The sequence below is a fragment of the Cinclus cinclus genome, chromosome 2 (assembly GCF_963662255.1).
Source record: "Cinclus cinclus chromosome 2, bCinCin1.1, whole genome shotgun sequence".
NCBI lineage: Eukaryota > Metazoa > Chordata > Aves > Passeriformes > Cinclidae > Cinclus > Cinclus cinclus.
The window spans coordinates 104,603,043-104,625,486 of NC_085047.1; the positions used below are offsets into that span (position 1 = coordinate 104,603,043).

The 22,444-nt window shown below is 40.5% G+C and overlaps 1 protein-coding gene across 3 annotated transcripts in view; it reads left to right on the forward strand.

Moving 5' to 3' along the window:
* The first annotated feature begins 9,460 nt into the window (after positions 1–9,460).
* PDK3 (pyruvate dehydrogenase kinase 3) overlaps positions 9,461–22,444 on the forward strand; it is a 54,292-nt gene continuing 41,308 nt past the window's right edge. For all 3 annotated transcript variants that reach the window (XM_062488093.1, XM_062488095.1, XM_062488094.1), the window contains exon 1: positions 9,461–9,628. In XM_062488093.1, coding sequence (XP_062344077.1) covers positions 9,523–9,628 — 106 coding nt within the window. In that variant the 5' untranslated portion in view covers positions 9,461–9,522. The remainder of the gene's footprint in view (positions 9,629–22,444) is intronic.

A 22,444-nucleotide genomic window follows, 5' to 3' on the forward strand; every position in this document is an offset into this window, starting at 1 on the left:
CACCAGGATGGACCCGCTGCTGGCCAAGGCTGAGCCCATCAGCAGCCCATCAGTGTCACTGAGGTAACATTTTTAAGAACGGGGAAAAAACCTGCTCTGGGAACAGCAGCAATTGCAGATGGAAGAAGGAGTGAGAGTACATGAGAGAAACAGCCCCACACACACACCCAGCTCAGTGAAGGAGGGAAAGGAGGTGCTCCAGGCAGAGATTCCCCAGCAGACCACGGTGGGTCAGCTATCCCCCTTTAGAACACCATGGTGGAGCAGAGATCCACCTGCAGGATCCCTTGCCGGAGCAGGTGGATGCCCAAAGAAGGCTGTGACCCTGTGGGAAGCTGACTCTGGAGCAGGCTTCTGGCAGGAGCTGTGAAAAGCAAAACCCACACTGGAAACGATTTGCTGTCAGGATTTGTGACCCCGTGGGGGATCCACAATGGAGCAGCCTGTTCTTGATGGACTGCACCCTGTGGAAGGGACCCATGCTGGAGCAGTTGGTGAGGAACTGGAGCCCATAGGAAAGACTCACATTGGAGAAATTAATGGAGGATTGTTTCCTGTGGGAACTTTCCTTTCTCCCCAAAGCTGAGAAGGGGAAGAGTGTGAGGAGCAAGGAGTGACAGAGATAAAGTGTGATGAACTGACTGCAGTCCCCGTTCCCTGACCCTCTGCAACTTGGGGAGGAGGGCAGAGAGTCTGGGAGTAAAATGATATCAACAAGAGGGGAGCATGTCTGAGGTGCAGGTGTTTCTGCAGAGAAGTCCAGCTCAAATTTGACACTTTATCTTACCTGGAAACATGAGGCTCAATAGCCATGAGTGCACCTGCATGGAAATCTCTGTACCCTTTCCCTTTCCCTTTCCTCTCACTTAGAAAAGTTCTCTAGTATTTAATTCCCATTCATTTTGCGTGTATAAGATCAAACTACCAGAAGTCAATACTCGTCAAGTGGTTAAGAGCTGGCAAACATCTGCTGAACACGACTGGAAATGGCTTCTAAAGGCAAGCATTCAGCAACCTTAATAATAAAAATGGTCTATGCTCTTCATTCTGCTTTTCAGTGTGTCCATCACACACCACTCCAAGCTTCAGCTGAGAAAAAAGGCATTGAACTACACAAATGTGGTAATGTTGTTGCTCATTTGAGTGTGACAACCTCTTGTTTAGCATTCAGCTGCTTAATGAAGTGTAAAGATGACTTTGGGTCATCAGTAATTCCATTCTTATCCACACCCATGTCCATATCCTTATCTAATCTTTCAAAGCTAATCCATCCTACCACAAATTTGTAGGCCTGAACAATGTTGCAACATGGAGAAAGTAAAACTTCCAGGTTGTCAGGAATCTGCATGGAATCCATTTTACACCTAAGAAAGGCATTTTATTACTCCTGTTATCTCAAAGCACTCATCTGCAAGCAAACACCACAGAAGAAGTTTCCTTCCCACCCATGAAGCTGTCGTATTATGTTTTCACACAGATCATCAAAATAATTTGCATAATAAGATGCATGTTATATTTTGCAGGTAGAACAGTGGAGAAAACATTTTATTTGTTTATCTTGCTAAATTACAGTATTTTCCAGTCATCACTTTTAAGGAGGCTCTGTATAGAGACGCAGGATATCTTGCCAAATGGTGCTCCTGGAGAAGTCACCAGCTGTTGGCAGCAGGTCTCCAAGGCTACTTGAAGAAGTCTGAATGGAGGCTACTACATTTAGGAGGACCGGGTGCATGGATATGCTACATGAACATGATGCATCTAATTCTCCCTTGGACTGTGTACTTAAAGACAAATTAAAATAGATTCTTGTTTGGCATCAGTATTGAGCTCCACTATATGCATGGATTTGAGCAACTCCAGTTGCATCCTGATGAGGCTCCACCTTGTTACGAAGAACTGGATGGGTCATGATGCAAGAACTCCTGTACAATACCTGCCAGAAAAGCTTATCTCTAACCCAAAATTAGTGCTATTATAACCCTGACAAGTTTTCTGTTTACCTTAGGGCTAATTTGTTATGTCAGTGTATATAGACATAACACTGTGTTTGCCTATTTTCTCATCTAGACCAGTCCACAAGCTGCAGTGTGCACACTATTCCAGAAAATCAAGCAAAATATGTATTGCTGTTTACAGGCAAGAGAAATGCCAGAATCCAGAAAAAAAAAAGCAGTATCATCAAGAGGGATATATTTGAAGTCCAGGATGTCACAAAAAGGTTAAATATGGTATTTAACTTGAGCTACGTAAACTAGCTCAATTTCCGTACTGTGCACTTTCAAATCAGTACCAAATAAAAGGAGTATAAAAGGAATATATGAAAATGGGAATAATCAAAGCTTATTGGCTGAACAAGTGCAAGAAAATGTTTTTAACAGAAAAAGCTTGGAGAAACCATAATAATTTGTTTAAACTTTACATGGTCTTAAATAGACTAAAATATCCACCAATTCATGTGTAAATCTATGCAGTGAAAAAGCCCAATGAACAGTAAGAACTGTAGGTTAACAAAACATATCAGGTCAGACAAATGTGATACCCAAACCCACTGTAATTGCATGTGTGGTATATAAAAGTATTCTAGTGCATGTAATGCCTATTGATTTCAGAAAGGCAGTTGATATGACACTGAATTATAAAACTTCTTGCATTTGGTGCATGAGATGCAAGGAAATACAATGGGGTAAAATGGAGCTTGATCAATGCAGAGGAACAAAGTGATGCATCACTGTTCTCTAAAGGCAGAGTTGATATTGGAACAGGGGCTCTTCTCAACACATTTGCTATTGCCAAGATCTGGAAGAGGAGGCAATCTGAAAATGCATTTATGCTTCCGTAATATTGTTTGGTTGGTTGGTTTTTGAGAGGAAAATGGCTGATGATTCATTACAAAGTGTGTATTTGGACTCAGATTTTTTTATTAACTTGTCTCTTGGCACAGAGGTTCCTCTAGAAAGTGCAGCTCAGTAGCGGGAATAATGCTCTGAAAGATTTTTAGCATTCAGAAAGCTCCACAATGACAAGCATGACAGCTCTTCTTCACAGTTGTTTGGGAACTGAACTTTTATGCTGTTTTATTTAAGGAATCCAGTGAAATCGGTGGATTCTCAAAGAATGTTTTGATGCCTCTATAAAAACTGTGGTGTTTCCTGGAGGCTTTAGTTCCCACGTCATGGGTTGCAGCGAAATAAAAAAAAACAAAACAAAAAAACAACAGTTTCAGGATAGTTTATGTGGCAGAGCTGTGAAAGTCCTGAGAAACCTGCTTATCCAATCTTTCAGCCTGCTAGATAGGGTGTCAAGTACCAGAAGAGATGGGAACAACTTCCTGTGAGATTATGGTGTTTTTCAAACAAAATGGGGAGTTTCTTCTTGAAGATTTGAGTGCATGGAGAACAAATCTGCTATGCAAAATGAACAAAATGCATTTCTATCTCCATGTGAAAATTTTCAGAGCCAAGACAACTTAACCCTGCCCCCTTAGAGAGCAGATTTTATTCCATTTATCTGAGGATACGAGAACTTCTCCTGCTGCACAGTAAACTTCATGTAGCAAGATCAACTCCTTTTCAGCTTTTTCCTCACAAGACCCCTAAAGTCTTCAATTCTGCAAACAAAAAGGTGCTGAGATTATGTCCATCAAAGACCAAGGCATGTCAGGGAGTGGTTACAGCAACTCAATCTGAAATAAAAATTTTGGGTTCTCCCCTGGGAGACTCTCTAGTAAGGGAAGAGATAGAACTTCCTTCAGAGGCACTCCTCTCCAACTAATGCCCAACTAGTGCTGTCCTCCTCCTCGAAGTATGCTGTCAATCCCATTTTAAAGGATCTACTACAATACTCAAAGCTGTATTTCTTACGTACTGGTGACTCTTCCCCAGCTGGTGTTTTTCAAGCTCTTTCTGAAAAAGAAAATTAAATGTAAATCCTTGGTACAAGTGTACTGGCTGCAGGTTAGATTCAGTTTTGCACATTTTAGATGCAAGTTAGGACCATTCTGTGGGGGGTTTTGTGAATTTGAATGGCAAAAGAAGCACTAAGACAGTTTTATAGGGAAAGGGTTGTTCTGGTGTGGTTCTGTGCCATTCAGTCAGAGCTCTGTCTCACTGGTTCCAGTGGTTCTCTTATGACAAAGGCAGGACAAAATACCACAGGAATAAGGATTCAATAATTTATTTTTCTCTGCATTTACTCTCAGTTACCTCAATGGAAAGAATTTTCTCTTCTGCATGCCTTAAATATTTCAAAAGAAAATAATCAATTTTTTTTTTCTTTAGGCATGAAATGCTTTTTGGCTATTCAAGAGTAATGTAGGTCTGTCTACTAATTCTGGGCACACAGATGGTGTGTTCTGAGAGAGCCAACAGCACATCCATGGTGGCACCAACTTTACTTTAAAGCAAATTACAGAGGACAGATCTGTAATAGAAGAGATTGTGGATTGCATACTCTAAAAAACCCTAACACATCTGAATTAGGAATTATAAACAATTTGAAAAGCCATGGTAGTTTAGGTTGCAAAGAGAGTCAAGACTTTAACTTCCCAGCTCTTAGATTTGCGGAGTGCAATCATTGATAGTCTCAGATGGTTCCTTTAGAAAAACTGCTGAACTGTTGAACTGATGGTCAACTAACTAGGGAAAGGAACACTAAGAGCAGTGACTATCAGCTTTTTCTGGAAAAAAAACTTGGTAAAACCACTTTATTTCCTTGGGCAATAGACAAGAATGGCTGAAAATGTAGTAACAAGACATAATATAACATACACATTCCCAAATGCAAGAACTATCAATCTTCTGAACATCGTGGGCAACAGTCCTTCCAAAGCTACACACTGGAGTGCACAAATAAAGGAAGTAAAAAATTATTAAAAACAAAACCAGATCCTTTTTGAAGTTCAGCAAAGCTTCAGTAAGGAACCTTATCCCTTTCTCACTCCATGTGTTCCCAGTGTGGCTTTGATCCACCACTTGAAACTACCCTAGAGTGCATTTAATGGCAGGTAGGAAAATACAGTAGGGTTATTGACAAGTATTAGTACTGTGAAGAGCAGGAATTTGTATGAAACATCACCCTATACTAGTTTTTGTGCTGATTTTTCTGTCATCTTGCAAGAAGTACTTTGGGGCTATAATTTTCTGTAGAAATTTTCTCCAAATAGCTGTTATTGATTATTTTTATTGTTCACATTTCAATTGTATTATCCCCATTCTCAACGAGTTCTTCTGAACTTTAAGAAATAGGGGTTATATTAACTTCAATATAGGTTTATTTTTTTTTGGTAAAAAAAATTTACTATGAATTCCACAAAGTCAATTTGTCTAGAAAACACTAATAACCATGTTTTCTTGGTTTATAGTTTAGCATTCCTTTTTCCTTCCTCAGACATTCATACAAAGAAGTTCATTATGCTGAATCCCCTGCAGCTAGTTTATAGACCTACTACAGTGTATCCTGCAGCAAAATAAACCAAGCTTTGTTAAGGAGATTATGGCTCTGGTGTTTTAAAAGTCTGAAATTTTTACTGTGAATAAATGTTAATTGGGTGAAATACTACATGCAGAAAGTTTTATGCCTGAAAACAAGTGCATGTAATATAAAGGTCCAGAAAGAATAAGATCTGAAAATGTAACAAAAATGCATCTTTTAAAATCTCCATACCAAGGTTGACTACAAATTTCTGTAGGATTGAATTTCTATTTTTAGCTAAACACTAAGCAAACTCAAACTTAGGGTGAATTTTATTTTCTGGTAACTTAATTTTCTGGTTACTAGTTCATAGAAGGGTCTCTTATTTATCCCCCTGGCTCCACTGAATAACATATAAAGATAAGTCCCATACAAGGAGGAGCAAAGGCTCTTCCCTTTACCCTCTATCATTAGGTACACCATCCGTCCCTCCCATCACAGCTAAAACACAGACCCAGGGGAGGCCAATTTTTAAGTACTGGCACTGAATCAAGTGGTCAACAGTCAGTGCTTGAAAGAGGGTAAGAAACACCAAAAAGTTTTGTTTTTGCAAATATTCTCTCCATCATTTCCTCTGTTTTACAGAAACACTCTGCAGCAAAACCTGATATTGCTGCTTTTCCCTCTCAAAGTTTCTGTGGTTTGTGAATCAGCACTGATTTTATACCAACTTCAATACAGAAAACCAAGAAAAATTAATAAGGCAAGATTGTTTACTAACATTTAATTTTCCATCTTCTTTGTCACAGTGATGGCCCAACAAAAACTGATTCTTTGATGTGTCCAGGGCTGGGTGATGCTCTCTGGGCCAGGATACTACAGGCATCTGGTCCTCAGTGCAGGGTTCTGGCAAGCGTCCATACAAAGACCTTAATTCCCTTACAGGTGCTGAGGTTCCCAGTTGCTTGTGCATTCATGGATTTTAACTGAACAAGGAACTAAGTTGTTCTGGCTACTAAATGGCCATGTAAAAGTGGGTCATCTTTGACCCCTTGGTTATTTCTAGTTATTCCAGATTTCAATCTAAGTGGAAAATACGAAAATAATACCCCCAGTAAAAGAGAGATGAGAAAAACACCAGAGAAATCCAGCAGTGTTAGGTATTATCAATGTTAACATTAAATTGTCTTAAGGGGTAAATAATTTCTTTCCTGTATGCCTATAGAAGTTTTTAAACATATATAAACAAAGATGCAGGGGGCCTCCCACAGAATGAGTTCAGGAAGCTTTTCTGCACCAGGTATGTTCTGAAATACATAAAGAAAGTGGGTATGAGGTAAGAGAAATCCAACTGGCCCAAAAAGAAAAACTCAGCTTATCATTTAAACCTATTGATCCCAGTGACACTTTGTATTTTGCATGGTTTATGCCAGCAACTTCTCTTTATTTAGGCAGATGGTTTAAGAACTAGGTTTATGTGTATGCTTGCTGTTGTCTTGCGTTGCTAAAACCATAGCCTTTCCCATGTGCATTTTATGTTCTCTCAAGCAAGTCTTGCAGTCTTCTTAAACAGAAAGTCATGAGGAGCTGCTGGGTGGGTCTGGGATTTGAATGTCTCTAAAGTGTGTGCTTGAACAGATTTTGGAGAAATCTGTTGGTTATGTCATCAATTTTTCCAGAGTTGAAAGAAGGTATTGGTAATGCATTTGATAAGAGCACACGTTTGTTTTGTGGTTACTTTGTACATGTCCTCATTGTGGTTTTAATCTGTATCATCACAGACAAAAACAATTCAATTTTTTCACATGGGTTGGCTAATACAGGTTTAAGAAATTTCCAAAAAAATGATGCTGTGACACTTCATATTGCAAAAATTATTCTGTGTTTAGAAAGACAAATCAATAGTTAACTGTTGTCTTGCTACTTTTTGAAGCTGAAATCACACTAGAATTACTTATAAATGTGAAAGATACATAAAATCAAGTGGCTTAAATGTTGATAATGAATCATCCTTTGAAGATGCTAATTTCATCTCAATTTGGGAAATGTTGTTCTGTCTTTAACAAAAAAAAAGATATTGTTTCCTGCCAGATAATTCTGCAACTGATTTCAGAGTTATGCTGTAAATGAATCACAATCAAATCCTGATGAGTATAGAACAAAAGTTTTAAAACACTTTTCCTCACCTGCCAAAAAAGCTTTAGAATTACAGTAGATGTTTCATTTTGTCAGTTTTGATTACATGGCATGCCTCTTCAAGCTAGTCATTCCTATAAGCTGCAATTGAAGTGATTTTAAAATGCTTTCCAGTTAATTTGTACATTAGGTCAGGATTTCTCTGCCTTAAATTCTGTAAGGACAACCATTACAGAAAGGAGAGAGACTTCCAATAACTGAAGAGTACTGGTTTCTTTTGCAAGTCAGTTATAAATTTACAGTAATACTATCTTGTACCCGCTCAAGTTTACATTGAATTCACTGAATAAAAATAGGGAATTGCTCACCAGTTATTTGTCTTAAACGTACCTAAACCACATCATAGCAAAAACCAATCAGTGACTGTATTCAGTGATACATTTTGATTCCTCAATACCTGGCTTCACTTTTGATTCTAGTCATCAAAAATAATTTTAATTGTATTCAAATGCTTTCTCAGATAAAAATGGGACTTTTTCCGAAAATTTCACCTATTATCACACATAGTGAACTTTGTTCACACCCACTGTACAACCTGCTGTATTTTGGCTGGAAGCCAGCTGGGCAGACATTGTCTTATGGACCAGCTGAGACTGGTCCATATGAAACCTGAACAGAGAGTGTAGCCAGGTGGGGGTCGGGCTCTTGTCCAGGCAACAAACAACAGGACACGAGGACAGTTTTGAACTGCCAGGGGAGGGTGAGGTTGGACATCAGAAGGAATTTCTTCACAGAAGAGGTGACTAGATAATGGAGTGGACTGCCAAGGTGTTGCAATATGTGGAATATGTAAAATTTGCTCAAGAAATGATGTTCTTTGATGTTTGATCTTTGTATATGTTCAATCTTAATCAACAAGAGAGAGATTTAATCTGTGAAAACAGCTAGCAGCTAGCAAGCAAGCTCTAAGTGATGTCCAGCTGTCAGAAAACCAATTTGTTGCTAGAATTGCCTTTTTAATGTTTAGGGCTTGACATGCTGTGATGATCTCAGATGTAGAGGGAGGTTAACAAGGCCTGAGGAGAAGGATGTTCCCTGACAGCGGGCACAAAGAATGCTGAATTTATATGCCACAAGGACATCTGGAAGAACTCCCAATACTAAGAAGAAACTAATAAAGCCAACCCAGCAATTGTGCTGAAATTAGCTCCATCTGGGTAAGAGGCAATCCTGGCGGGGGGAGGTTGGGACCACCGACCCAGGAAACCCAGTGCACTGAAGAGAGACTGAGCATGAGAGCTAATTAACATTACAGGCGAGAGAATAATTAACCAACAGAAGAATACCGATCAGTAAGACAGCTATGTAACTTGTAGGCAAGGACCACTAATTCTTTTGTTTACTAAAATCTATCATTACTAAAAAGTTTTGATAGCTGGTGTGCTCGGTTCGTGGAATACCACTGAGCACCCAAGCTTGCGCAACCCTGAAATAAAACAGTATCTCAGTCGAGAATATTATTATCGGCTATGTTAACACAGCAGCTCACGAATCCGATTTTTGTGGACAACACGGCGGTGGAGTCACCGCCCTTGGAAGCGTTTAAGGAAAGACTGGACGTGCCACTCAGCGCCGTGGTGTAGGTGACACGGTGGTGTTCGGTGACAGGCTGTTCTCTTTGACCTCAGAGGTCCTTTCCAACCTGGCCGAAGGCAGCGATCGTGACCCCAAGGCTGCCGGAGTCCCGCGGCACTCCCAGCACGGTCCTCACGGACCCCGCTCCGCTCCCCCGCCCCTCACGCGCCCGCCCCGCCCCGTCCCCCGCGCGCCGACGTGCGCGTGCGCGGAGCGGGCGCGGCGCTCGCCCCTCCCGCCGGGCCGGGCCGGGCCGCGGAACGCGACGGGCAGCGCGGAGCGGCCGCGCCCGGGCAGGAGCCGCCGCCGGCGGGAGCGCAGCGGAGGCGGGCGGGCCGCGCCATGCGGCTGTGCGGGGCGCTGCTCAAGAACCCCATCCCCAAGCAGATCGAGTACTACTCGCGCTTCTCCCCCTCTCCTCTCTCCATCAAGCAGTTCCTCGACTTCGGTGAGTGCCGGGGTCGTGGGGTGATGGAGGGTGGGGGTTGCCCCGGCTCTCCCGGGGAGCCGCGGCGACTGGCGCGCGTGCCCCGGTCCTCGGCCGCTGCTCCTGGGCCCGCGTCGGGAGCGCGGCCGGGGCCCGGCCCCGCAGGCCCCGCGCTGACACCGCCGGGGCCCGGGCGCGGTGTGGGCAGCCGGTGGGCAGCAAACAGCCGCTGCTCGCCTCGCCGCGGGGCCGGGCGAGGAGGGCTTTCCTCTCCTTCTCGCCTCATCCCGTGACACGCGTACCGTGGGGATGGGATTCAAAATAAGGGTTCCTGACCTGACGTTTTGTGAGGTTAGTGAGTGAAGGAGAGAGTAAGTTAATGGTCATGAGCGTGGAAATTTAAACCTGCCGTGCAGAGATCGGCTTACCTAAAGCTCGGGGATGAACTCCGAACCGCCCTTGTGTAGGAGACCTGTTTGTGTACAGTTCAGGAGCGCTTCAGGGAATGCTGCTGATGATAAATAGCATTTTTCTTTTGAGAAGCCCTGGAAGGAAATCCAGGAGTGGCTTGTGTTGATATTAAAAAACATGCTTCCATCTAGATAACGACAATCCCATATCTGTATTGGAGATTATTTGACTCTTGCTCTCTGACACGAGAGTTGTTGAGATTTTATTATCGTACAAATATTGCTGGTAGAAGGAATGTAAAGGCCGTGTGTAACATAGTGAAGCTTAACAGAGCGTTCCTTCATTGCACTCTTACAGTAGGGGTACAAAAGGACAAAAATAAGCCAGTGTTCAGCTATAAAGTGATTAAAAGTGGATACAATTGCACAATTATGGCAGTGGTATTAGTGAAAGAATGCTGGAAGTACAGAAAGCCAGTAATGGGCTTGATGTATCGTTTCAGTGAAACAGGATTTTGTACTGTCAAAAAACAAAACAAAACCAAAATCCCTTGTCTCCACTTAAAGGAGAACCTGACTAGAAGATGTGCTTTCTCTCTCTGGTCTCCACTCACCTGAGTTTGTTACCTGTTTTCCACATCTCTTTGTGCTGCTGGGCTTCTTCCCTAGCATTGGTGCTTCTCACACTGTGTCTTTCTGTACTAGCAAGGGCAGTGGCCTAAAACTTAGAATATCGTTATTTTAGCCCTGTTACTAAACAAACTATGTCACTTTTGCCTGTTTGGAAGTTGTTGCTGGGGAAATATTAGTGTTTGTGAGCCTCTTTGGTTGTGGCTCAAGAGGTGTAAAGATTTCTGGATTTGCTTTAATGCCTTGGATGTTTGGACAGAACTTTGCTTTTTGGTAAGGATTTCTACAGTTCCATGTTGCCCTGCATTACTGTTTGCCTTTGGACATCTTCTGTGGCAGCCTTTTCATAATGCTGTGTTTTAACATTATAGTGCCTGTATTACTTTATGATCTTGTGGTTCTCCCTAAGTAGTTTTATTTTACACTTTTAAGCCTGGCTTATGTTACTAGGAATGACCAGAATGAGAACAGGACATTACAGCCGGGCCAGCCTTATTCTTTAGATGTGCTCCAGTTGTCACTGGATGTGTCACTGGAATCTTCTCTCTGTGTGACTGTGTATTTAAGGGTCTTCATGTCTTAAGACTGATAGGAAGCTATCTAGTTGTTGACATTTAAGACCTCTGAAGGAAAAAAAAAAGCCTATGGTTTAGTCTTGGAAGGTCACCAGGAGTTTCTAAAATTAGTAGGTTTATGTTGTATCAACCTTGCTAAACCTATCACTTTGATCTTAATAAGTTTTATGGGCCACTTAACATCTCCACTTACTTACTCTTTAGTGCCTGTATTTATTTGGGAAAACTCAAGTAGGAAAATTACAGCAGTTTAAGCAAATAGATTAAACCCCATGTAGTTACTTAATTTATGTGATCCTAAATGTTTACAGCTTTGGGGAATTTCAAGTTCAGGTGGCGTCTTCGTAGGCCTAGAGTTAAAATTTACAAAAAAATGTAGGTGACAGTGAAAAAGTTTTCCCACTTGAGGTGTGGAAGGCCTGGACAATATGCACCATGTCAGAGAACTGTGTTACTTACATCTCAGTTAGCCAAAAAGGAATTTGCTGGTGCCACAGAACACAAGTATTCAAGAGAGCAAATATGCCAAGCATAAGGAGCACAATACTCAAGGTGCAGTTTGGTTGTGATTGTTCATTTGTACGAATATTTGATGGGAAGAAGACACTGTTTTGTGGTCACTTGTAGAGACTATTTAGTGTCTCAGTTCAAAAGAAATGGTCTTTTTAATTGAGCTACGTGAATGTAGTGCTTGCTGTACAAAAACATGACTGAATTTTCAACAAATGTTGAAGAAGAGTAAGCCCAAAGGAAATGTGTGAATAATCCTCTCATGGCTGCCTGATTTTGTTGTCTGATGCACATGAAATTTGCACTTACTGTGGTTCAGATTTATGTGAAGAAAGTTTTTCGACTTAATTTCTGACAATAGTGAAACTACAGTGTATTTGTTGTGTTGCTTTTTATGTTGGTTTTATTGGTCTAGACTAAGTTGACTTAGAAATTTGTAAGTGAACTGGGGAAGAGAAATTTTGTATTTCTTGTGAGCTGAAGAGTCTCTTCAAAGATAGTTGGCAGCAATGTATATTGAGGTACAGCTTGGGCTTTTTTAAATTACTGACTAGCAGCGTGGGTTGTATGGAATGCAGTTGTGTGCATAGTGAGGTTGTAGAATCTCTATTCCTTTCTAGTGATATAAATTAATGATGTTTATTTTAAAACTTTCTCTGCTTAATTTAGCTGTTTAAACCACTATAAGAGACAGTTTGTTTAAAGTAGCTTGCTAGTACTAAAAACCTGTGAAGCAAACCAGAAGCCGTAGTTAAAGCAGTGACACTCGCTTGTGTTTGTAGCTGAGTCCTGTTTGTGTCCATGTTCTGTTGAGCTTGCAGTCTTTGTAGCTGCTGTGAGTGTGTCAGAGGTTACTGTGCTGTGGGCTTGGGACCTCTGTGTCAGGAAGTCTGAGCATTTACTCTGTGCAGCTTTTTTACTTTGTGTGTACACTTTCTATTTGCACACTCCTGAACTCTGTTCAGGCAGTTTCTTTTGTTACGAAGTGCATTTCCCAAGGTTCTTGTGCAATCTCATTCCTTTGCAAAAGAATGACCTTCTGTAAGTGTGTTTCAATATAAACAAATTTTGACCTTGTTTATTGATAGCATGTCACTCCAGGTTTAAACAGACCTCCATAATTTTTCTTCTCTGGAAAAAAATACAAAATGTACCAATTGGATTCACCCGTGTGGTTCCTCTGGAAGTTGTTTTGGTAGATTTCCAAGCGCAGGCATATCTTAATGACACAGGCTAAATTAATTACTAAAATATTTTTTCTGAAATGAACTTCTAAGTAGAGATGTCATCTAACATTCAGGTCCATGGTACATTTTGGGGGTAGACTGAGAAAAAAAATGCCCATTCTGGAGATTCATGTTGATGGAGCATCTCAATTTAGTCTTGCTTCAGCATGTAAGGTGGGCCTTAGACAGTGACAGGTTAATCCAAAATATCCAATACCTAATCAGCAACCACACACATGAGTAACCAATCAGTCAGTCCCTTGCCTGAGGAAGTAGTAACCTGTTTGGGGAAAGTAGAGTTGCTTTTCTAGGAGTGTCTCAGCACTTAAAAAAGACACCCAGAGACGTGAGCTCCTGGTGCCTGCACTGCAGCCTGTCCTTGGCAGGAGCCAGCCTGGGAGAGCTGCGTGAGTGCTGAACCCTGCCCCAGCTGGCAAGCTCCACACAGCTGCTTGTTCATGTGGGGGTACCTCAGTTGTAAAGTTACTGACAAATGTTTTGTCAAATGAGTGGTTGTACTGCAAAGGTTATATATTATTAAGCACAAATGAAGAGAGGAGTGAAGTATAAATGATGTAATCCTTTGATGGTGCATGAAAGAGTCATTTGAAGCTGTGCTGGTGCTGTGTTGTGAATGTGTACTGTACTCATGTAATCCTCTCTTTGCTGCTGCTCAGCTGACCAAGTGTCTGAGCCCTGAGTCTGAGGTGTGTTTTGTCAGAAACATGAACCATCTGCTTTTGGGGCTTGTTTACTACTGAAGCTGTCTTGACCATTTGTACCTAGCTATATTCTAGCCCTTTTTGTTTCATGTTTCTAATGAAATGCTTTAGATGAATTGTGTACGTATGGGGTTAAACTTGTTTTATGTTAGGTCTTTGAATATGTCCTGTGTTGGTGTTGGTGTACTACAGAGTTACTAATGAGTTGGAATAAAAAAGCTGTGCTTGTGCTGAAGACAGAAGATAGTGAATCACAGTGAATTCTTGGTGTGGAATGTGACTTAGGAGATCCTGATTTTGTAGGTTATAATCAAAATACTTGTGGTGACTGCTGCAGTTAGTGGCATTGAAAAATATCATAAAGGTTGTAATTTAGTAATTTTACTGTACTGAGAACAGCTGAGCGTGCAGCAGATAATCAAGAGTGCATGGAACTGTTATGCCCTGGGGCATGTCAGGAGGAAAAAATGATCAGTACATGCTTCTCATTTTTAAAATACAAATTTTGGTATGAAATAGTTTAGTTTATGTGGTACCTATTAAACTTACCTGTCTTGGGGAAGCATGTAGGCCTCTTCCAAAATGATTTAAAGAGCAAACCAGGTGTCAGCGCTGCTGTTGGTTGCTGCCATTTGTACAAGCAATATTAGATTGGGGTTTTGCAAGAGTGTTTATGCTTCTTGTTGCCTTCTTGGTAGAGGCATGGATCTGAACTGAAAGCCTGCCACTGGAGAGGTAGCTGGCAGATACAACGTGAACAGCAACATGTGGGGGTAGGAAAGCAGAGATCAAAACCTGCCTTATGTCTCCAAATATAATTATTAATCTTCTTAGAGAAGATGGCTGCTGGAAGATTTTTATACACAAAAAGATACTGGAAGATTTCTATTATTTTTTTAATAGAACATTAGTGGAGAGCCTGTGCATCTATGCACTTGCAAAGTTAAGGGCTAAAAGGTGTTATATAATTACTAATTGCTATGTACTGGTTGCAGCTGTGCTTTTTCTGCTTGTCTCTGTGCATTGTTCCTTTAAATGCATCTTGAAAACAAAAATGTCCTCTTAGCACGAATGTTAACCATTGGTATGCTGGTGGGATCAGGAAGCTGAATGCTAGTCAGACATTACTGTATTTTATTTTCCTCTGACTGGCTTCAGCTTCCATCCAGCAGTTTCATCAGAGCTTTTGTTGGTAGGTTGGGATCCTTTGATGCCTGGAATATTTTCACTATGGGGTATATGTACATTGTGGTGGAGTTACCTTTCTTGATTTTGTAAAGATAAATAGATTAAATGCACTATTTGCAGCCTTAAGAGAATACCATGGAAGTAACTTCTGTGGCTTTTCCAAAATTTTTGGTATTGTTCTTCAAATATGTAGTTTAGAACTTTAAATAGAATCCCTTTAGGAGTTTTGTGGAACGCTGGAAAAAAATTGGCTTAGTGCTGTTTAGTTTTTACCTTGAAAGGCTACCAGTGACAGCTAGATGTGCAAGCTGGGTTGTTTTGTTCTTGAATTCTTTTGCAGTTACCACTTTTCCATCTCCAGTCCTTCATTCCCTAGATCTGGGCATGAATAAAGTTTGCATTTCAGACCATTAAAAATGCTTTTCTTTGATTGGGCTGTAGCACAGTAAGCTGGAAGCCTTTTTGATGCAAGTATTATTTATAACCTGTTCCTGTTGACAACTGCCAGTTGCTGGCAGGCAGTGATGTTCCAATACTATATATAATATTGAAAGGTTTTATAAGGCCTGATATTGATTGTTTTGAAGGTCTGGAATAGTTGTTGTGGTTAGGTAACTTTGTTAAGCTATCACTCTTGAACTGTGATATGATAGAGGTTTTTGTGTGTGGGAGTGCTGTGTAATACTAGATTGTGATGCATTTTGTTTACAGAATTATCTGCATCAGTCACTTTTACAGGGTGTTTATTTAATAAAGGAATACTTAATTTCTATGAATAATTGAAAACCTTATATATTCTGAATACAGTATTTTAGTATAGTTATAGTACAGATTCCATAAATTGCTGTAGATGATCCAACTGGATCACCAAGGTAATTTTCTTTTCTTCCTCATAAAGCCTAAGCATTGAAAATTCTGCCTCCAGTAGGTGGTTTGGCTGGCCACTCTTGCCTGTAAGCATAGGCTAGTAGTCTACAAGTGAACATGCTTCAGCTGATGGAATTGGGTCTGTTTTGTTTGCTGAAACAACAGAAAATTTCTCAGTCTCTGTTCTGTTTGCCTGTGGACTGATCAGAGGAGTCTACCGCGATGCTGGGAAGGGAGTGATCTTTCCCTGCACATGGACATGTCTGTATGCTTGAGCTTTTTTTTGTATTCCCTGAAGATGGTGAGGCATGTAAGCACACAGCTGAATGTCTTGGGTGAGAGAGGACAAGAGCTCCCTATCTGCATGAAGCAGTGAACAATATCAGTGGATTTGTTTCTTTTTAGCAAGTAGCAGAAGCAATGAAGAATGCTGCTTGACAGTATTGGAGGGCTTGAGAAGCTTCTTTCTAGAGGGACAAAAAGATAGGATTTGTAGCTCTTGAAGATCTAAGAGTGTTTGGGACATGTTTTTCTTCCAGCAACTGGTGGAAATTGTTGAAATGCCTTTGGAGTAGATTTAAACTAATAAGGAGGTGCTTGAACATCTGAAATTAAATTTTGGTTAAAATGAACATGAATTTGTTAACATTCCTTCTCTGGAATGGAAGCCAGTGATTTAAAAATAGCATAACTTCTACAAGCCAAGAAAACAGGCTCATAGGGTCTCTCCTAAGACATAAGGAGGAGTGTAAGATGATCTTTCAATTTCAGAAAGCAATTCTGATGCAGACAAAAGATAAGAAAGCAGCAGAGCAATGTTACAATTTCCAGAAATACTGTTGATTAAAAAACATATGAAAACTGGAAGCAAGGACATCTGTCTTGGGTTGCAGTACAAATAACAGCCAAGGTGAAAAGCCATGGGATAGAAAAGCAGATAAAAAGATGTTGAGATAATTTATAGTAATTGGGGAGAATGCTGAAATGAAACATTTGCTTGATGAAAGTAAGTACATAATGATAAAGACCTGTTGAATTCATCTTTTCTTTGCTCTTCAGAACAAGATGTGATTTCCTTTATGTTTCTGGATATAATTCAACTGTCCCCTGACCCAGATTTTAGATAAGCTGAAATATGTCTAGATCCTCTTGGCTTACTGGATTCCAGTGGAAGTAAATCAGTTCTGTGTGTTGTGAGTAACTGAACACTTTCTTCTGCAAATGTGTGTGGCTTGGTGCAGCCCAGCTCCTGCTTATTGGCTCCGTGGAAAATGGTGATGGCACCAGGATTTTGGAAATGGGAAAGTACCCTGCTTGTCTTTCAGAGAAAAGGAAGAGGAGGAGATTAGAGTTGAATCAGGTTGTCTGAAGTAGCTGAAGAGATGCAGCTAATAATGAAGTAATACATCGATAAGCTCCAAGAGACAATAAGGTAGTAAAGAGACAATAGATTGTGTTGGCCTGGTCTAATTTCCAAGTTAATTTGTTGTGTGCTAAGGCAGTAGCAATAGGTTCTGTACAAAGTTTGGCACAGCCCCATGTGACATTCTTAATTAAAAACAAACAAAACTCGGTGTACGAAATAATGGAATAACTTCAAAGTGAGGTTGTTATATCAGATGCTCAGTGTTATGGTGGGTTGACCCCATCCAGCAGCTGAGCACCCACCTAGGTGCTTGCTCCCATCCTTCCACCGCCCACTGGCATGGGGAGAGAAATGGGAGGGCAAAAATGGGAGAACTTAAGGGGTTGAGAACATGACAGTTTAAGGAGCAAAGCAAAGAGGAAGAGAAACAAGTGATGCGCAGGCAGTGACTCACCATCCCCCAGAAGCAGAGCTGTGCCCAACCAGTCACGGTGCGATGGGCATCTTGAGGGACAAAGCCAACCAGTTTGTTATTGCTGGGCATGGCATCATGCCATCTAGAACATCCCTTTGTCCAGCTCAGGTCAGCTCCCCTGGCTCTGTCTCCATCCAGCCTGTTAGCCACCCCCAACCCTGCTAGCAGGGCTAGGGACTGAGTGCAGGAGAGAGAGAACCCCTTGGTGCTGTGCAGGTGCTGTTCAGCCACAGCCCAAACACGGCTGTGTCACCAGCGCTGCCAGTGACAGCTCCAAGGCACGGCCCCTCCTGAGCACTGTGAGCACAGCTGGCTCCAGCAGCCAGCTCACTCCAGTGCAGATGAGAAACAGTTCATAAATGCTCTGTGTTGCAGTGGCAGTCATTGATCTTCACAGGACTGTGTTGTGAAGAGTGAATGGTATGTCTCTTTAATTCAAATCAACATAATCCATCATAAAATCAGGCATAGATTTAGGAGTTGTTTTATCTAATTCCACAGTTACTATATTAGAACAGCTTTTCTTGCTGTCAGTTATGTTTAATATTATGGCCTTCATTAAAAGCCACTTTTTTCTCAAAACTGCTGAAATATTTTATAGGCTGCCACTTATCCTTTTAAAAATGTTTGGGTTTTTGTGTTTTTTCTGGAGCCAGTTAAATGTGATTTTTTTCTTTTTGGAAATACTACGTTGAAAGCTTGAATTAGAGCACTAAACTGTGACTTCTGAGGTATAGTTTTTTTTTTCTGATGCTTTGTGTCTTATAAGAAACTATTTTATTGGTTCTTGTTTCCTTTAAAGCTTTCTATGTAAATATGTCATTGTCTCACATTTCTTTGTTCTGTATAAATTATTTTCTATTAGTTTGAAGTCAATGTAAAAAAAGTGTCACAGTATTATAAATATTTTCACTGTCTTAATTCATTAAAATAGCAGGCTGGTGCAAATTATAATTTGTTTTTCAGAATTAGGTTTAAGAGTGTGACTAGAGAGAGAGGCAAATTTTTTTTTGCTAAAAATAATTTACATTTTAACTGCTGCTTGTTTGGTTTAGTCCTTGTTTATGCTTTTCTGGAAGATTTTTATAGACTGCAAAAGTACCTTCAAACTCTGATAACTAGCAATGACATAGAGGAATCCTCTAATCTTTTTTGTAATGTGGTTTGTTAATTATGGAAAGAGTTTTGAAACAAGATGTTTAACAGTCTAATGCATTTCACCTCAGTGAGACTGAAGGGAAACTGGGGCATGTGATATTGGCAGTATTTTTACGTAATTGGTTTAACTGTGTGAGTCTTTGCTCATAAACATTAATTTTATTTATGCTGGGGATTTGGAATAGCTTTTTCTTTGGCAGGTTGTCAGAAACTAGAGGATAAAGCAGGGATTTGTGTTTTTCTAGAATGGTTAGAGAGAATTATGGAAGTTTTTCATTAGGGAAGTTTTTCATTAGGAAGGAAGTTGTCAAAGTTGTGAGAGCTTAAGGAGAGTGTTAAAAATTCAGAACATCTAATTATAATCTTCATTGTGAAATAGATTTTTACCTTTTACGGGAGGAAAAGGTGATTATAAGATCCAAGAGGCACAACTCAGTCTTTTCTGGTCAGTTTATTGTATTGGAAGCTGATCAGATCATCAAAAGGAGAATAAGGTTTCTTTGCTTGGTGCTTTAAGCCTCGATCTACATCTACCAAAAAAAATAAATAGTTTTAAATCTGTTTTAAAATTTTGTCTCACCAGAGCAGAACACAAGATTTGTTTTGTCCAGAGTCTCCTGTTTGAAAGCCACAGAGGCCCTTGGCAGTGGAGGCCAGGGCTGCTGTGCCCTCGGTGCTGCTCAGACTGGCTGCTCCCTGCGTGGGGCTCAGGGGTGCTGGTGGAAGAGGAGCTGATACAGCCTGCAGAGCCACGTTGTTTTGGTTTTGTTTGTCTGCTTTAGAAGCCCCTTGTGCCTGGCTAGGGAAGGAGTCTGGGTTGCACAGATCAGGGCCATGGTTTCTCCTAAGAAACTTTTTGGCTCTTTGCCTGTCGTATTCTGTGGGGAGTGTCTGTGATAATGGTGAGACAAAGCTTTGCTGCTGCAATGATTCACCTGACTTTGAGCCTACTCCCAAATTGCTCAAAGGAAATACAGCCTTGGGTCTATATGTCTAAAAATAATACAGCCTGTGGGTAACTAGTTGAGTGTCTCTGCATTAAACTTCATAGATACTTCTGATTACTGTGTTCTCTCTTGGCAAATGCATTAAAATACTCAAAAAGTTATTTTGTTAGAACTGAGTGGTAAGCAGCTAAACATTAGTTTTAGATCAGGGAAGCTTATTTTTAAAAAAAATCACGCTTTTATTTTAATTTGGGTTCTGTTTAACAGTACACAGTGCTAGTTTACAGTTTGGACAAGTGGTTATCTGATCATCCATTCCTCTTGAGAGGGACAGATGTATCTTCACTTGGGTCTTTTCTGAGACGGGAAGGCTGTAGCTGTAGGAGTTAAAATTAATGATTGCAGAGTATTGTGCATGTATTAATTCCTCCTGATCTGTTCCAGATCAGCAGTAAATTAAGCTGCTTTCCAGCACAGTCGGTTTCATACAGAGCACCATTTACTTGAAATAGGCCTACTGGAATTGACAAGTTATATATTGTTGTTATTCTTATTTATTATTAAATTAGTTTATAGCTAATATGATAGTAGATGTAATGATTCACTCAATGTTGAGCTGTCCTGATGTGTTAAGGACAGCTAGCTGACATTTTTTACCTGTGTTTATATGAAAACATGAACTGACTTTTTCTCGATGCCAGTGGTAGTCCTTAACATGGGCATAGTAATTAATACACATAAGGCATAAGCCAGCTCACTCTTAGGGGTTTTGGAAACAAGTGGAGATAAGTATTTTTTTTCTGCATACAAATACAAGAGTAGTTGTATTTATTTTTAACTTAAGGTCAAAAGTCGTCTAGACCTTGATTATGAATGGGATTTGGTCTGGTCATTCACACAATGGGATGTAGGCAGGCTAATGTATTCTCTTGAGTGAACGCTGTGCTGAAATTTTCCTTTGGAGCAGAAAGTAAGCTTTGCAGCTGCCCCACCATTCAAAGAGTTTTTGAATGTGGTATTTGAATTGCATAAATTGGAAATGGTTTATTAAGCTCAACTCTTTCAGTACTTCAGCCCTTGTTTTATCCATATGCTGTATCACGTGACTGTTGGAGAATTAACTGGAAAGTTAAATAGCATGTGAGCGTCCTAGTTTGGATTGCACTTAGCAGTGAAATGGCACAGAGTGCAAATCAAAGGCCATACAGTGATAATAACTGAGTTCTCATGTGTGAGCATAAACCATGTAGATGGAGAAGCCTCAAGCACCCCTGTTGGTGTGCTTTCCCCTAGGCTGAAAAGGCCCAACTAGTCATGGGATTTGGGCTGAAGAAGAGAAACAAGTATTTGGGAATGATTACTTGCAGACTTCAGTTCCTCTGCCTTTAGGCTGGTTTTCTGGCAGTAGTTTTTGGACAGAACTTAATTGACCACATAAAAGTGATATGTTTATTATAGTCAGTAAGACCTAAAAAAAATTTTTTTTTTTTAATTCTTGAAGTTTCAGTTTTTGGAACTTTAGAATTTCTCTGGTTTCCATACTAATATAGAAACGATCTCTTAATGTACCAAGTGAAAGCATGCCCTTAAAACAGGGCACTTGCATGAAACAATTGCAAGGGTTGGTGGAGGTAGCCTTAGAGAGCAGTAATGGAACTTGGGCTAAAGCTTAATCCTGAAGTGTCTGAAAAAGAGTCTGAATACCTGAAGTTGTGTGGTTTGGATCCTTAAATTTAGGATTCTCCATCTGCAGGCTACCTGTGTCAGAACAGCTGTGCAGACTCTGGTTGCTATTCTGTAGCACAGTGTGGTAGGTCCAGTGTCAAAATACAGATTTCACAGATGCAGTCTGTGGTACAGAGTGAGGGTCAACAAGAGTCAGCATCTCCTATTATGTTCTGTGTGTTCCTTTTCCACTTGCTTCATCATCTTCGCTGGGCTTTTCAATGCCCTGTCTGGTACCAAGCAAACAAACCCTGTATACTTTTTGTGGCATTGGTATTTTTTGTGCTTGGTGAGAGAAATATCTAGAGAGTATGCTGAAAATATAATCATTTCCATTGGGGAATAGGAATGATTTTAAACTCAGGCTTGCTTTGCTGGGTTTTGTTTTGTAGCCACATTTATTGGGACTGTGCAAGCATAACTTGTTTGTCTTTTAATAAATAGCCCATGTTCCTGAAATGGTGTGTAATCATTGAAATTCAACTATTCTTCTGTTTTCCTACCTTCACCAGCAAGTTATTGGTTTAGCCTTTGCTCAGTCTGCTCTGATGCACTGATCTTTTTGCATATTCTTTTGAAGATTTATTCATCCTTCTGCTTCACTTTGTTTTGTCTGACTATACAGGAGCTATGAAATATTCTGGAAGCTCATCAGAAGAGAGTAGGTATGGTTGATCACTCATGCTTTCCTATCTTTCTTCCTTTACTTTGCCCTATCTAAAAGCAGCAGTAGTAGTTTCTGATCTTGTTTTTGTGGGTTCTGGATGAAGTCCCTTGTCTCTGGTATACAACAGGTGGAACTTTGTTTTTGAGTCTTAAAGTAATACAGTGTTTCTGCTGTTCAGTACATAGTTAATGGAGAGAACTAGACCTCTGCCTGCAGTGCAAAGACTGAACAGAGTGCTTTGTTTCTTCTTTTCCTGCCTCCTCTGACAGATGAGTTAATATTTAGAAACTACTGATGCTTTTATAATGTGACCTTGGCAGTCCAGTGAGAACCTGGGGATGTGGCAGTTGTATTAGGTTTTTGAACCAGGT